This window comes from Ammospiza caudacuta, chromosome 8 (genome assembly GCF_027887145.1).
Source record: "Ammospiza caudacuta isolate bAmmCau1 chromosome 8, bAmmCau1.pri, whole genome shotgun sequence".
NCBI classification, from domain to species: Eukaryota; Metazoa; Chordata; class Aves; order Passeriformes; family Passerellidae; genus Ammospiza; species Ammospiza caudacuta.
The window spans coordinates 35017769-35034868 of record NC_080600.1 but is presented as its reverse complement, the minus strand read 5'-3'; the positions used below and the strand labels follow the sequence as shown (position 1 = coordinate 35034868).

The 17100-nt window shown below is 43.2% G+C and overlaps 1 protein-coding gene across 1 annotated transcript; it reads left to right on the top strand.

Annotated features, from left to right (window-relative positions):
• Positions 1-611: 611 nt before the first annotated feature.
• Positions 612-17100, top strand: LOC131560493 (protein mono-ADP-ribosyltransferase PARP14-like). Its single transcript, XM_058809262.1, has 19 exons — positions 612-842; positions 936-1042; positions 1122-1155; positions 2129-2203; positions 2906-3103; positions 3260-3544; positions 4451-4687; positions 5569-7811; positions 8665-8898; positions 9183-9404; positions 10374-10455; positions 11374-11523; positions 12027-12089; positions 12952-13119; positions 13931-14149; positions 14249-14836; positions 15299-15444; positions 15996-16170; positions 16393-17100. Exons 1-19 carry the CDS (start codon positions 644-646, stop codon positions 16680-16682), a joined length of 5715 nt encoding a protein of 1904 aa, XP_058665245.1. The 5' UTR covers positions 612-643; the 3' UTR covers positions 16683-17100.

Sequence of the window (17100 nt, the reverse complement as noted above, 5' to 3'; positions counted from 1 at the left end):
CATTCAGCAGAGTATCTGATGAGACTTAGGCTTCATCCTAGCTGGATGCTTATAATTTTTAGATACATTTATGTGTCCATTTCTTAAATGAATGTTCAGTGGAATGAGGGGCGAAAACTTCATGTATCTGCTATTTTAGTGTCCCATATTTGGCCACAAGGGTAAAATACACAGCACAAAAAGTTTGTTTGAAAACAAACCTTTGCAAGAGAAAGTCCTGAGCACTTGGTTGAAAACTTCTCAGCTAGCTGAAAAGTTGGTCTGAAGTAAAGAGCCATTGCAACCTTCCACGGTTGTGGAAGCATCTCTAGCAAAGAATGATGGAAGTGGTAATTTTACTTTGCATCATGACTTCATTTGAAAGGGTAAGGGAGGGAGAGCGAGTGTTAGCCAGTGGTTAAGCAGTATAAGTTCAGGGGCCGAAAGCACTGTGTGACACTTGGTTCTTGTGCGGCTCTGCGGAGGCGCCGGGGGCGGTGAGGCCTGTCCTGCCCCGTGAGGAGGCGCGGCGGAGCCCGGGACCCCCGGCCGTCCCGATGGGCCCGGAGGCGGAGGCGGGTTCCCGGCCCTGGGCGGAGCCCCAGGCGCCTCGGGTTCCGAGAATCGAAAGCAAAAGCGACGGGAGAGGAGCGGCCGGGCGGCCATGGAGGGGCAGCGGCCGTGCTCCTTCCCGCTGCTGGTGCGGGGGGACTGGGGCCCCGCCGAGCCGCCGCCCTCGCTGAGGAAGAAGCTGCTCTGCTACTTCCAGAGCCAGAAGCGCTCGGGCGGCGGCGAGTGCGAGCTGCGGACCGGGAGCGACACCGGCACCGGGCACATCCTCGTCTGCTTCGCCCGGCCCGAGGGTGAGCGGCCGGGCCGGGCCGGGGCCGGGGGGCTGATGGCGATGCCCGCGGGGGGCGGCCGCGCTCCCTGACCGGTGCCTGTTCTGTTGGCAGTGAGGGAGCGGGTGCTGAGGCGGCCGGCCCACGAGTTGGTGTGGGGGTCCGGAGAGCGGCTGTCGCTGCAGGTCACCGCGTTGCCGGCGGACGGCGACCCCGCGCAGGTGAGGCGGGCGCGGCTGCGGGCGGGCGGGGTGGCCGCTGGGGACCGCTGGTGACCGCTCTCCTCTCGTGCCCTTGCAGGAGGCGGGTCCGGCCGGCGGGACCCAGGCGCCAGGTAGGGGCTGCGGGGGCTCCGGGGCTGCGGGGGCTGCGGGGGCTCCGGGGCTGGCGGGGCACCGGCCCGGCGAGCCCTGCGGAGCAGCGGGCGTGGGGAAGCGGCGGAGCCGCTGCTTGGCCGGGCCGGCCGAACGGCGCTGTAGCGCTTTGATTCTTCTCCCCGGCGCTCCCCTTCACTTCCCGAATCCCAAACACGATGAAGTTCCTGAGGTGCTACAGTCCCCGAGCCACATCCCAGGCACCGGACAGACCGACCACGCTATCACGGCTAATACACATACACTGCATAATCAATACACGCACTGCTACTCAATACACATCTGGCTAATACACACGCATGGCCAATACACAGCTAATCAGTGTGTGACTGCCAGTACACACAGAAGTAATCCATATGCACAGGGATAATACACAGCTCGCTGAGCTCTGCTTTCAGAGTACCTGCTTGTGCATAGCTGGGTGATTGTGCAGGTGAGGGCTGAGGGCACGGGCTGCAAAAGCAGTCTGGTGAATCTTACCACTGTCCTTTGTTTTCTAATGCACCTGCATTTCCTCTTGTTCTAAACTAGGAAGTTGCGTGGTTATGCTGGGTCAAACACGTCCTGACAGCGTCTCTTCCAGAGATCTCAGTTTTCAAAGGCGCTTCCCTCCCAAGGGCTGAAGTCCTCAGCATTTCTTATGTCCAGTGCAGCTCTTTGTGTGAGGAAAGTGCTGTACTGCGTGGCAGGACCTGCTCCTGGTGGTTCGTGCAGCACAACTGTGTGCTGACATTATGCCCAAAGCGTCTTGAGCTCAGCATCTTTCTGTAACCAATTCAACTTTTGGCTTAAAAATAGAGATATCTGTGGAAATCTGTGATTCTTAGTGTCAAATGAAAATTCAAGCGGTGTTAGCTCCTAGGTGTACATTAATGTGTCCGTTTTCTTCTTGAAGTACCCAGCAACTGAGAAACTGTTGTCATTTATCTCTAGTTAATGAACCCCAGGTGTCTCTTCCCATCTGTCAGAATAAGGAAACCCCTGTGTGTACTCAGCAGGAGAAGACAGGTAAGTGACACACTCACTGGTGGTGACTGTTGTATTCTTGCTCCTTTGGTTTGCTGGACCTTTCTGCTGCAGCAGTGCCCTGGTCACCCTCGTGGCTTGTGTTGTTTGTCTAATGTAGTATAGTAGTTGTGATCAGAGCTAAAAGAAATAAATGTATTTTTTCCTTTCTGTAAGTCCCTTTAGAACCCCCACTTCACTGTGTGCCTCAGACAGGTCACTTTCTTTGGGGACAGCAGTGAATGCTGGCCTTTGCTCTGGCTGAGGCTGTCCCTACCCAGACCTTCCCAGCTGCTGCCAGCCTTGCTGGGGCAGCCCTGTGCCAGAGCATCGGGAGCTGTGTACCCCAGGTACTCCTGAGCAGCCGTGGCAGCCAGCAAGTATCAAACCCAGGTGACCCACAGCTGTGTCTGAACTGTGAATGGGGAACACTGCTTCCCCTCATTGCATGTTTGTGAAGAAGCTTTTGTATCTTTTACTTCTGCTGTCCTCGCCTGGTGATGAACCGAAGCATTTCCTCCCTATGTGTTGATGCAGCAACTCCTGCTAGTCATCTGCTTAACTTCTTTGGGATTCTTACCCTGTTCTTTTCCCTGACCCTGAGTGTGATCTGAACAAAAAGTGGTGTGAAAGCTTGGAAGGTGGGAAGCTTGGTTTTCTTTTTAACTTTTGCCGAAGGCATTAGGGTCTGATCTTTTATTTCAGAATCATGTGAGAAATTGGAAGCAGAGAAAGCAACCTCTAGGACTTCTGCTGTAGTAGTAACCACTGCCTTTGGGAAGGAAATAGAACATGAGATTTTGGAAATGTACTTTGAAAGTAAAAGGAGGTCTGGTGGGGGGCCCATTAAGTCCTCTGTCAAAAAGGATGACCAAGTGATCATCACCTTTCAGGAAGAGCAAGGTATGTTATGGGTGTTACACTGCTTAAGCTCTCTTTTAAAAATAGGCCTTTGCTGGTGCAGGATCTCTCTGTGGGCATTGCTCCAAGCAGAAATGGTATATTATTGCTATTAACATGCTACTCTGCTGTGACATCTCTGTTTTTCTGTGGGACCAGATGCCCAAGAAGTTTTACAAAGAAAGCATCACTTGAGTAAAATTGATCTGATTGTGAAGCCATGGCAAGTGGCAACTTCCCAGGAGTCTTGCCAAGTGGAGAACTCTGAAGGATCCCTGCTTCCCACCGCAGTTGTGCTGGAAAATGTGAAGGATACGATCAAAGATTGCATGTTAATTTTGCTGGTAGAGAATGTCAGTGGCTTGTCAGAGGAGGATGGTGACTTCAGTGTGGAAATGATACCTGAGTTATGTGCTGCTGTAGTTACTTTCACTGGAAATACTGGTAAGAAGGAGTCAGAGTTGAAGCTCTTTTTATTAGGTACCTGTTTGTATGCGTGTGTGTGAGTGAGATTAAACTGGAAGTATTATCTTTTGTATTTTTAAGATTTGATCTGATATTGTGTCCTTTTAAAGGAGGATTTACTTCACTTAAATTAATGCCATAACCTTTATCTGTGAGCTACAGAGGCCAGTGCAAGTCAGAAAGAGAGCTAGCTCTGGTTTTGATAGTAAACACAACAGGTAGGACTAAAACCAAACTATAACTTAAAACAAGCAATAAAGGATGTACTTGGTCTGAGAACAGAACAATGGTAAAAGCTGTCCTTGCCAAAAGCTGTCCTTCAGAGAAGGTGTAGGTTTTTCTGCCTTAGAAATGATTTGTCTCTCAAGTCATGCTCCAGTCCTAAATTTTTTGGGTAGCCTTTAGGAAATAAGGATATTTAAGAAACTTAATTGTTTTTCCTTGGCAGACGGAAAAGTGATTTGACTGTCTTTTATTGTGAGAATAACAGGGGGGGAAATAGCTGAAATGAGAATGTATTTATCATAAAATGGAGAGAATTTGAATTCTTAACTTGTGTCTTATTAGTTGTGTACAAAGCCATAGCCTAAAAATGAACCTGGTGTTGCTTTCTGCTGGAGCTAAAGAACCCAGTGACAGTCGTAGGAAAACCAGTGGCAAATTCCAGCTGCAGTCATTGTAGTCAACAATTGTAATCAACCATGGGGGGAATACTGAGTGACAGATACTGAATACGTGGAAGGAGGTAGCTTTGTGGGCAGCTCTGGACTGGTTTTGTAATTCAGTGCTTTGATTGGTGTACACAGCGATAGTCTGCTAACATCATGGCAGAAAAACAAGCTCCAAGTTTGATCTTTTCTTTTTTCTTCTCCTTTCTCTTTCTAGATGCAGAGGAATTTGTTGAAATGCTGAATCAAAACCAGAGAGCAAGGGAACAAAACATTACTGCATGGTGCCTTGAGCAAACAAAAACTGTTAGGGCTGAAAATATACCACCCAACACCTCCAGTCACTACATAGCTCTCTACTTTGAAAATGAGAAGTACGGCGGTGCACAGACCGTGGATGTTCAACTGCTGCCTGATGAAGATGCAGCTATCATTACATTTGGTGACCAAAAAGGTATTGCAGAAATGCAGAGCCCTTGTTGTTTGAGCACCTCCCATTTAAAGACCAAAATGGGAATTTTCTAGAGAAATACCTCCTTTGCCCTTGTAAAATGGCAGATGTGGTGCTTTGCCCAGAGGTCTCATGCTAAGTTGAGTGCAAGCTTCAGTTTTGGACCAGCTGGCCATAAGGCATAGAATTTTTTCATTTTCTAGAAAGTTTATTTCACCCAGGCCTTGATTCTTACAGAGTTCAGGTTGCAGTTTGAGTTCTATGGGGAGTGCACAGCCCCCTGGGCACAGGAGATTTCCCCCCCATCTGCCATCTTGGGCACCAGCTGCCCATGGCAACGTGCCAGTCTGGCTCATCTCAGGACAATTCCTTGGGCAGCTTTTTGGCTGGAGAGCAGGTGCTGTGGGTTGTCCAGTCAGTGGCAGAAAGATGAGTGACTGTGAAAAGTGTAGGACAAGGGAGAAGCTGGGGGCATTGCAGTGAAGGGGAGAATTGAAGAGATGGTCTTTTGGGAAAACAGAGGAGCTGTGGATTGAACCGCTGAGTAATAGCCCAGACAACTGTGGAGCTTCAAGTATAGCATATAAGAGAAGTGGGGGCAGAGATTGTGCACGCCTCCTCCCAGAGGTGGATGCTGTTGTGCTTGACTGTCTCTCTTCAACTCAGTTTCTGACATTTAAAATGAATAATTCTTCAGAAATCTGGAATTATTTCTATTTGGGAAGTGGAGGAAATTAATCTAAAACCGTTCTTAAAAATAACAAACACTATTATATAGAAAATACAGTTTTAAAACCCCCAAACAATGAAAAAAAACCCCAGAATAAAAGAGAAGATCCTAAGTGGTGACATTAATAACTTTGGGGGTTGTTTGTTTGTTTTAGATGTAACAAATATCCTGGCAAAGAAGCATTCACTCAACAAAACACCAATCTTTGTCTATCCTTTCTACACCTCACTGGAAACGGCTCTATATGGAAAGGAAGGACCACAGATAAAGAAACCAGATCCAATTACATTGCCTCTGGATCCCTATATCTGGATTTATTTGCAAGGAAATAGTAGCTTAATTAAGGCAATAGATCATGAAATGGCAAAGTGTAATTGTGTGCCAGTGTGGCCTGGTCCCCTCTGTGCAGATCCAACAGTTACTTTGCATCCTTCAGCTATTTTTTCTGAGCGGAAGAGATCTGTATCTAAATTGGTCAAGGCATGGAAAAAAGAAGTTTCCACAGCATTTTCACACACCATATCAAAGTATGAAGCAATTAAATGTCAAGTAAACACAGAGGTGTGGGAAGCCATTATGAACAGCTTTCTCCATGATGAAGTTCTGATGATCCCATATATTTCCAAGGATTTACATGTTCTAGTAGGTGAAAAAGAAGTTGTGAAGAAGGTTGAACAAGAACTGAAGCTTCTGATCGAAAAGACCACCAGAGAAATTGAAAGAGAAAAGAAAAGAACTGAACTGAAAGTCAAGACAGTGAATCCAGGGGACTATGGAATTTTACAGATTACTGGTCTGGAAGAAAAATTTCATAAAGAATTCCCAAACCTGCAAATGACTTATGATAATTTGGAGAAGAGCATTAACCTGTCTGGAGTGCCTGAGGAAGTTTACAAAGTAAAAGGAGAAATACTTGATCATGTATACAAAATGGCAAAGAAAGCAATTAATGTCCACCCTTCTATTTTTCAGTTTTTAGAGCATATTGATAATGAAACTCTGTCACAGAGCCTGTTTATATCAAAAGAAATTAATGTCTTTTATGAGCTTGGTGTGGGAGAGATCATCCTGAAAGGGAATGCTCCTGAAGATCTCCTAAAAGCAGAGGAAAAAATAAAGAAAGAACTGGACCACAAAAGTATTACTTTGGGGGATGAGTCGGTCCTTCAGAAGGAGGAATGGCAGATGCTAGTCAAGGAAAACTGCTCTAATGGAGCTGTAGCAGTCACTCAGGCAGAGAGTCAGATCATGATTGCTGGTCTTTCTGAAGCTGTAGCAAAAGCCTTTAAAGAACTTTCCAGCTTTATAGATGAAAACACACAGGTGCAAAAGGTCATTGAAGGGAAGCCGATGGCACTGATAAAGTTTTTTAAGAAAGAGAAGGTCAATGATTGGGCTGCCCTACCAAAAAAGGGTGTGAAAGTTGACTTTAGCACTCAGAAGAACTGTGAAGTTATATTGTTGAGTGGGCCAAAGACAAAAGTGTTGGAGGGAGTCAGCTTAGTTGAGCAAATTCTGTCTGGCTTGCATTTTAAGCGCATGGTGATTGACTTGCCAGGAGCCAAGGCATATATAAAAGAGCAAGCACACCTTTTGGCCCTCAATATAAAAGAAATGTACAAGTGTTTAGTCCTACTGGAAGAGCAGCCAGAAGAACACAGTAACAGAGGCAAGCTCCATATGCAGGTGACGATGGGTGAAACTGTAATAGCGCTTTATGAAGCTGACTTGTGCACTCATCCTGTTGATGTTGTGGTGAATGCATCTAATGAAGACCTAAAACACATTGGTGGCCTGGCTGAGGCGCTGTCAAGAGCAGCTGGGCCAGCACTGCAGGAGGAGTGTGATGAGCTGGTGAGGATGCTGGGGAATTTGCAGCCTGGTGATGCCGTAACGACGCGTGCCGGGAAACTGCCCTGCAAGAACGTCATCCACGCTGTCGGGCCCAGGTGGAGCAGCGACAGACCAGAAATCTGTGTGAACCTGTTGAGGAAGACAGTGAAAAAATGTCTACAACTAGCTGAAAGGCACAAGCATAGTTCCATAGCTCTGCCTGCTATAAGTGGAGGGATTTTTGGCTTCCCGATGGAACTGTGTACTTATTCCATTGTATCCTCCATCAAGGAGACCTTGGAAGAGTCCAAGGGGAACAGCAGCTTGAAGGAGGTTCATCTTGTGGGTTTTACACAGGATAACATTCAGGCTTTCAGCAAGGCATTTGGAGAAGTGTTTTCAGAGTCTTCAGCTTCCTACAGGCCACTGCATCATGTCACTTCAGTTCCTCAACCCAGGCAGAGAACTTCCAAGCGTATGAAGTGTATGAATAACTTCCCATTCATAACAACTCAGGAAGGCCTTCACATCGTCCTGCAAACAGGAAGCATTGAAGATGCTGCAGTAAGTGTTCTAAATTATCTCCTTTTGAAATAAAAAGTGGGTTCTTTTGTGTCTTTTTTTAAAACTAACAAACACAAAACCAATGTCATTCGTAGTCATGCAGCTGGTATTGCACTTCCTGTGGAGAACCAGTGATTTTGATCATTGATTTCTGGTTGCCTTCTGCACTGAATTTCTGTTAGCTGGCTGATAGATTCTTTAATGGGATTGCCAGTACTGGAAGCAGCTTCATCCCGGACCCTTCTGCAAAACCTCTGAGGAGTGGATGCCTCCCACAGCTTGTGCATGCAGCTCCTCCAGTTGGCCAGGGCAGAATATATGTTAAAATGTGTATGGGGCTCTTCCTGAGGAGCTAAATAAAGGGTTTGACACAATGTTTAGTGCCCTTTGTACTTCTCTCATTCATAAATTACTGCTTTTCTCACTTCTTTCTCCTTAGATTACCCCAAGTCTTGTTTGTCCTCAGTGTCTTCGTGTCCCCCTAAACTAGCCATACATGGGAGGCCCTGCCTACCTCACTGAACTCAGATTTTGGTCTGTGAGCCTCTCTTTGAGAACAAACTTGCAAAAATGTTTTTCAAATGGAGGCAGAGTGAATAAACAAGGAATGCAGAGTTCTCACTCCCATTAGGCTGAATTTAATTTCGTTGTTAGCTCAGTTTTGTCTTTCTTCAGGCAGGCTCATGATATTAGTATTGGACATAATTTCTGGTTTATTCCAAAACTTTGTTCTCTCTGGTTACTGTCCCAAAAATTTACCTTGTAGAACATCAGGCAGGCTGTATTTGATTATCCAATGCAAAATTTAAATATGATATTGACAAGCTAGAGTTTTTGCTTGTGTGTTTTTCAGACATCCGTTGTTGTTGTCAGTGTTGGCAAAGATCTCCAGCTTGACAAAGGGCCACTTGGTAAAGCTCTGCTGAGCAAGGCAGGGCCCATGCTTCAGACAGGCTTGAGCAAAGAAGGTGGAGGAAGAATACCTGAGGAAGGATCTGTGTTGAAAACTAAAGGTTACAATCTGGCTTGCAGTGTTGTGCTTCATGCTGTGGTACCTGTGTGGTCCCAGAAAAACACACCTGCAAAGGTAAAAGGGTCTTTATTTGTCTGAATTTTTCTGGGATTTATAGTGTGTTTAATGCCACTTTTCCTCTGAAATGAGAGACAGGGTCATAGAAGATGAGAGAGTTTGACACACTCTTTTTTAACTGTGGGCTGATCCCTTATTGACTAATAAATTCCTTGTGAATTCCTTGTGTATGGAATTAATTGTATTTTAATATGAAGAGATAGCTGAAATGGAAGGTCTTACATTACACATACTGGGAAAAAATTACCTCCAGTAACTGAAAAAATAATTGTGCCTTACAGGTCTTGGGTGACATAATCACAAAATGCCTGGAGATTGCTGAAGAACTGTCTTTGAAATCAATTACTTTTCCAGCAATTGGGACAGGGAATTTAGAATTCCCAAGATCTGTTGTTGCTAAATTATTGTTTGACAAAGTGTTTGAATTCAGTAGTGAAAACAGAGTGAATTCTCTTGAAGAAGTTCGCTTCCTGTTGCACACAAAAGACACAGCTAATATTCAGGTGAGTTACTGTGGTTTCCTTTCTCTATTATATTATGGTGTATGTGAGTCTGTCTTATGATACTTGGCTATCTGATGCTGTTCAAAGAATCTGCAAGGTGCTTGTTCTTACACTAAAGAAAAAGTTTGGTGACAGTCTCTAGATCATCTGTACTGAAAGCTGTCTTTTTGGTTCTACCTCCCATGGTTACCCACGTATCGAGTACAGTCCTGCTCCCTTTCTGTCCTTTTCTGTTTCCTGAGAATAATACATACAAAAATGTGATTACTCTTTATCTCATGAACTCACCTAATTCTTCAGCCTATAGGTCAGACAAATTTGCTGTAACTACTGCTTCAGTGCCTGCACCCTTGGCAAACAGGTGTGCTTAGGAGGAATCTTTGTGCTAGGATTGCTGTGCTGGTAAACTTCTCCAGTAGAAACATATAAGTATCCTGCATCCCCCTCTCTTCAGTGTCCCCTTAGCATAAATTTTCCATATCCACACCCAAGTTACTCATTTCACACTGAAAGAGAGCAGTCACACCGTGAATTGATGTCCTGATAAGTGTTTCTACATCTGTTTCCTTCTGTACTTTGTGCTAGAGCTTTCAATACATTTGGAAAGGCTAAACTTGAAGGCTACTGTGTCAAAGCCTGAGCTATTGTGCCTAGAGAAGGGTGGCATTCCCTGTGAGAGCTGAACTAATGAAAACAACTCACTCACTGTAAGGATGCCTTCTGCTGCTGTGTCTCTGTGGAATGGTAACTAGGGTTTGGCTCAGTTATTTGTGATTTTGTGATGCTCACACTGAACAGCCTTGCTCTCTGAGAACAACATCTGTCAGGACTTGCCATCAGCATTGTGGCAGATGATGTGAAGTAATTTCAATTTAGTTCTTTCTAAATGCTTTTTAGCTTTGCTTTTCAGACCTTTATTTTTACTGTGTGAAGACTTCTACAGGGGTTGATTGTAATTTCATTCTCTAGGAATTTTCAGATGAACTTGAAAGCAGGTCTGTAGCTGTTAAAGGGCAGAAGCCTTCTCCAAATGACACGAGCCAAAGCCCAGGTAAGGTTTAATCACAAAGCTGTGTGCCTACTGGGTTTTTTTTAATTTTTTTTTTCAAGTATTCCAGGGAATGCATTCATTATGGATATTTAGGTACTTGCTTGGTGAGCATGTCATTCCCAAAGTCTGAGTGGCTGCTGTGAAAGCCATATTTTCAGGCTGAGTGTCTGTTATGTCTGCAATAGTATTAGAGATGATAAGAAAAAAAGTGTTTCTGTGATTCTGTATCTGGATAGCGCCCCTCAAAATTGGAACAGCAGAAGCTATAAGGTGTCAAGGGCACAAGCAGTGCTTTTTCTTTTATTGCTGCAGCTGTAGATTAAACTGTGAACAAGGCAGTGTCTTCCTCTGTCCTGGAAAGGCAGGTGAGATCCTGAGTATGTGTGTTGAAGTGGTCTTTTTGGAATACTCTCAAATCTTTTACATGTTCAGATGAATAGCAAAACCAAACTGAAATGTCTTTGGTATTACCCATCTTAATGGAACTGCAGCCTGTAGAAAAATGAGTTACATGTTGAAGTCTTAATTATGATTTTACAAATAACATGTGGGTAAAAAGTTCCACCTTTTCAAGAAGTAGAAAACCTGCCTGGAAACTCTGTGAGACACAGGAAAAAGTGAGTGAGACTTGGAAAGTTTGCTGCTCTCTTGCATTGGAGTTTTGCAATGGTAAAATGTCACTAAGTAGTGTCTGCATAACAGGTGTGCTGCAATACACATTTTCCCTGCTGTCCTGCCATGACAGAAATGATGGGAATGAGTGCAGGTTGAGTACAGACTCCTGTGAGAAGGAATGATTTTCAGTAGCATGGCAGGCAATCCTTTCCACAGGCTGAATCTGTAGCCAAACTGTGGTCTCTGTAGGCATTGTACCCAATCACTCCTTTCTGCTCAGGATCTGTATTTCTTTCCCTGCAGCTTTTTCTGCTATCCCTTCAAGCTCAGCACACAGTGTGCCTGAAATGACAATTGGCTCTGTGGTGTTCCAGGTGGCAGAAGGTGATATTACCAAGGAGGTGGGAGATGCCATTGTAAACATAACAAACCAAACCTTCAGCCTCAAAACAGGTATTTTAATTGATACTATGTGTGAAAAAAGTATATGTGCTTGGAAGGGCTGGGAAGGAAGAGGAGCAAGTATTTCTCTTCAATGCTTTATAGCCTTTTATTTGCTTCACAGTGTTGTTTCTGTTTTGCTTCTTAGGGTACAAAAGTTCAATTAGGGAATGTCTGAACTTTATTCACTTGTTTATCTATGTTACTGGACAGCATGTTGAAGACTCCCTTGCAGAAAGGGAAACTAAAAATCTTTTTATAGAACACCGCTCAGACTAAAGGAGGAGAGAAATGTTAGTGAGGTTTTGACCTTAGTGAAATTTGTTAGGTACTCAAAACATCAATTTGAATTGAAAAGCATATAAGGCTAAAATTTTGGCTACACTGTTTTAAATTTATCATCTGTAATGTTATCAGAAATGAGACATTTTTAGATGTGATGAGGCATACATTTCTGCCTCAGATGGGACTTTAACAGCAGTAACAGTGGATCCATGTTGCTCTTCTCATTTAAGGTGTCTCCAGAGCAATTCTGAATGGTGCTGGAAAAGCAGTTGAAGATGAATGTGGTGTACTAGGTATGGTACAACATTTCTGACCTTTCCAAAGGTCTTAATGCATGGCAGGGAATCTCTTGGAATATTTTCTCAGTACTGACTGCTGTAGTTCCATCTGTATTACACACTGTGTTACAGCAACTAGTTTTTAATCAGTTTATGTGGTATTTGTGAAACATCTAATGAGGGAAGAAAAGGAAAAATCTTCAGAAAGGGACAGCTTCTGAGCATACATAAAGATCTAAATCTATTGTTATTGTTATCCTCTTATTCTAATAAAGATTTCCTTGATAAAAACAGCATCAAACAGAGTGAGGAGCAAGGGGTGATGCTGGCAAAAATGGTAATAGAAAAACCATTTGTGGGCCAAATACAGCTGCTGGACAGCAACTCTAATGAAAGAGTAAAGATGGAGGAGTATGTGGTTTAAACCACCAGAAAATAAGGGAAGTGGGAAATATGCAGGTGTGGAGATCAGCTAGGAAGATCAACCAAAGGAAGAGAACTATGTGGAAGAGATCTGAGGTAAACAAGCTGTTCTTGCATAGGCCAAGAGGGCTAGGTGCCTGCAGGTAGATGGCATATTTGTGTGTGTGTAGACAGACTGCCAGTCTGCATGAAGTTCTTCAAGTTTACTGAGCAAACCTGACAAACAAAGGCACATAATAAATTTATTTGCCAAAGGAGGCAAATATTTTACAAAAATAAACTGAGCTCTTGTGCCTTGGAAGAGAAAATTGAGTGAAGGGGTTGCTCATTTTGTGGAAGGAGACAAAAGCTTATCCTGGGGCAAATTTCTCAACGTTTCTTATTTCCTAATGAGGACTAGTACACATCTATATTGGGGATAATTGTTGATTATTTTTTCTTACTTCTGTTTCAGCCCAGAAAACTGGCAAGAACTATATCATCACCCAGGCAGGAAACCTGCCATGCAAAAACATAATGCATTTTGTTTACCAAAATGATATCAGGTCCCTGGTTTCCCAGGTGCTCCAGGAGTGTGAGCTGCAGCAGTACACCTCTGTCATCTTCCCAGCAATTGGAACAGGTCTGTGTCTCCCTTTTCTGAAAAGGGTTCAGTGCATGTGTTTCTGCTGATCTCAGGGCTCAAGTGATGAGTTTGATTTATCTGGAGAGGTTATTATTTGGTGAAGATATGTTTGGAAATATGCAGTCTTTAAAAATGCTATTAAGAGGCTTATGAAAGCTAGAAATCTTCACTCCTTACAGAGATCTAGTACATCAAGAGCATGAGTCTTCTAAAGCCAGCACTTCCTTGCTAACAGGGATTCAAAGGCGTGTCTGTGCTTGCTGAAGAACCTGCAGCCTGGTATGTGTGGGCAGCTCATCAGAGAGTAGCCAGGGACCTGCTTCTCCATTGCTGAAATCAGTAGGTGATGGAACTCTGGCAGCAGCTGCACAAGCAGGATTGATACAAATGTCAAAAAGCCCAGGCTGGCCCTTTTTCTTCTTCTCTTGTTCTTGAGAATCCAGAACTGCAGCCCATGCACATGGGAACCTCTTGCATGAATAAAGCTAGGCTTGCATTTTGACTACTGGGTCACTGAGCAGCAGGCCTATTGCCTGTTAGTTACCCAAGCCATATCATCTACATCATATCCTGATTGGTTGCCAAGCCAACAAAAGGAAACTCCCATTTTTCCCTTACTAGAGAAGTGGTCCACAACTTTCTTTTCCTGATAAGTAGAAACCTTTCTTGATTGCCAACCTGACGTTATTCTCAACCTGTTTATGATCCAGGTGATTGTGTGGGTGTGTTCATAGCTCTTAAAGATGTTTTAATCATCTGTAACAGTTATTAACACTTTCTAGAGCAAAATATCTGCAACTTTTTTCAGGAGAGGCACGCCGCAATCCAGCTGAGGTGGCTGGCAACATGATAGATGCAGTAACTGACTTTGCAAAAAGGAATCCTGCCACGTCTGTGAAAACTATTAAAGTTGTCATCTTTCAGCCACATCTGATGAGTGTGTTCCAAGCAAGCATGCAGAAAAGAGAACAGTCTACTGCAACACGAATCAAATCGTTTGTTTCCAAGGCATATCACATGGGTAAATGTAAGTAGATGTCACTTAAATACGGGTTATAGATCAATCTGTTTAGCACCAGCTAAAAGAGATTAATATTAATGACAATATTTATGTATTTCAATGTAGCATTCTGGAGCTCTGAGAAACATTCCCCAAAGGGAAAAACCAAAGTGGTTTCGGAAAAGAAAATGGATCTGGCTGTTGTGCAGATTTGTGGCGAAAATAAAAAAGAAGTGGAAGAAGCTGAAAAGTGGCTGAGAAGGGCAATTTCAAACGAACAATCTCATACAGAAATTGTAGACGAGACTATCTCTCATTTCGATGACGAAGAGGTTGAAGAACTGGATGACCTAGAAAAGAAATTAAAAATTTGTCTTAATTTGAAGAGTACCTCTATTGAAATTACAGGGGTTGCAAAAGATGTCTGCCAGGCTTCTTCAGCTGTTCATAAAATGATCCGCAAGATAAAAGCTGCTAAAGAGGCCCAGGCAAAACTTCTACAAAATTCAGTTGAATGGAAATACAGTGAAAAGGATTCCTATGTACCCTTCAACAGTCTCACAAATGTGGAGTTGGAAAATGCTTACAAGGCAAAGCAGAAAACTGTTGAAGTCATCATTGGTGAGCGAATATACACAGTGGATATGGAACGCAAGACTGCTGTGGATGACCAAGGAGGACAGATATCCATTATACGTATTGACAAATCTGAAGGTAAGGAAAAGCATCTTGACAGACTGAGGTTCCCGTGAAACAACCTGGTTGCATCCAGTAAGAGAAAAGAAAAGGAAATTATGAGAATATTTAAAATACATGTTAGAAGCTTTGTGCAGGTACGTTTCTGGAGAATGTAGAAAGGAGCCAAACTCGGGAATAAAAGAACTTAGAAGCTATTTAAAATATTTTGAAAAGAGAGTAATGTGTTCTGATGTTCTTAGCAGGCTTACTGGCAATAATGTTCTAATGTAGCCATTGTCATGCTAGATCTCAGCTCACTTCTCTTCTTGAGCCATACCCTCTTCCATTTGCTGCTGGTCCTTTACAATACAAGGAGATCTTTCTTTCTGAGTCATCCATAAGCAAGATGTGTAGACTTCTAGAAGGATTTGTAGCAGGTCATGTTTAATTTTAGGCAGGGGATTTGGGTGAAAATGATTGATGGTGTTTCTTCTGCAGATCAAAAGTCAATAGTGCTCCCTCCAACGTGGGACCCTATGGAAAATGAGCAACTCAAAATAGTGGAACTAAAAGCAGACTCAAGAGAGTATAAAGATGTGCAAGAAAGGTTTCTGCAGACCTGTCAGTCATTCAGAATTGAAAAGGTAAAAGCAAGTCATCATTTCTGAGCATAACTAACTTAATGGCATGTGATGAAAGATACTGATAACACAAAAAGAAATTCCCCATGGATTTCTAAAGTTGGGACAAGTCTTTCTGGCTGTCATTAACTTTATTCAGCTTCAATCAGTTTAATGTTGCAGTTGAGGTATTTGGAGCAGCTCTTAAGCAGTCAACTTCTTCAGCTCCAGGGGAGAGTGCTCTTCCTTGGAATGGTTTTTGCTGTAGCAGAGCACATGTTTTGCCCACATAAGCCATGTGTGCTGTGCAGACCCAGCAGGCATCTACAGCCTGGAAACCTGTGAAAAGCTCCTGTATTGTTTCCCAGAAAGTGTTTGTCTCATGATTTGGGCTGGGTTCTGCTATCTGCCATGCCAAAGTTTGGAAGGATTTGACTAACTTTTTTCATCATCTGATATATGTGTATTTGAGCTAAGAGGGGAATCTTGGAAGCAGATTGAATGACTGATAGGCTAATTTTTTTCATGGCAGCAACCTACCCACTTTCTTTCTGTCTTACTTTCAAACTTCACAGATTGAAAGGATACAGAACCAATATTTATGGAAAAACTACCAAATAAAAAAGTGTGAAATAGATAAAAAAAATGGCAACAGAAATAATGAGAGGCTTCTGTTTCATGGGACAAGTCAGGAGTCATTAACCCTTATTAACAAAAAAGGATTTAACCGGAGCTATGCTGGAATGCACGGTAATGTAACTTTCAAAACAACTCTTGTTTTCCTCTATAGGGCTGGGACTGATTTGCTATGCCATGTATAGCCCTACCTTGTATGCAAAATTATTTATTTTGTTGTATCTCCCTACTGCAAATAAAAAGCAGAGTTGTCCATAGATTCACAGGCTCAGAAGGTGGCAGATAAGGAGTTGCTGCTACTGAAACACTCACAAACCTTTGCTTTTCTGACTACAGCTGCAAACTTCGGAAACGGAACGTACTTTGCTGTTAATGCCAACTATTCTGCCCAGGACTTGTACTCTAGACCAGATGTGAATGGGAAGAAATACATGTACTTGGCCCGAGTCCTTGTTGGAGAATATTCTCTGGGGATAAAAGGATCAATTACTCCAGCACAAAAAAATGTTAGCAACTCTGTAGATCTGTATGATAGTTCAACTGATAACGTGAGCCACCCTTCCATGTTCATAATTTTTAATGACATTCAAGCTTACCCAGAATACCTTATCACTTTCACTAAGTAAGTATTTTGATTGCAGCCACAACTGCATGTCTTTCAGCCTTTATGTAGGATGGAAATATCTTTAACAAAACACACAACAAAAATAATAAAGAATTATGTCAAATTAAATTCTGAGTTGATTTAAGCAATCTCTGGCAATTTCTGATCCCCCTGAAGCTTATTTACACTTGAGCAGCTGAATGTATTAAGACTTGAGCACGATATTGTACTGCAATCCTCTTTTAAATTATGTAGTGAGCCTTTGTACTGTATCAGCCACACAGCCTTAGGGTCTTCCTAATTGCTGGTGGGGAATTGGAAGGGATAATGCAGCCGTGGACTGTTCAGTGTTGCATTTCTGATGCCTTCTTACACTCTGTGACAATCTCATAACAAGTTATGTTAGAGCAGTTTTCAATAAATGAACCAGTTGTACTAAA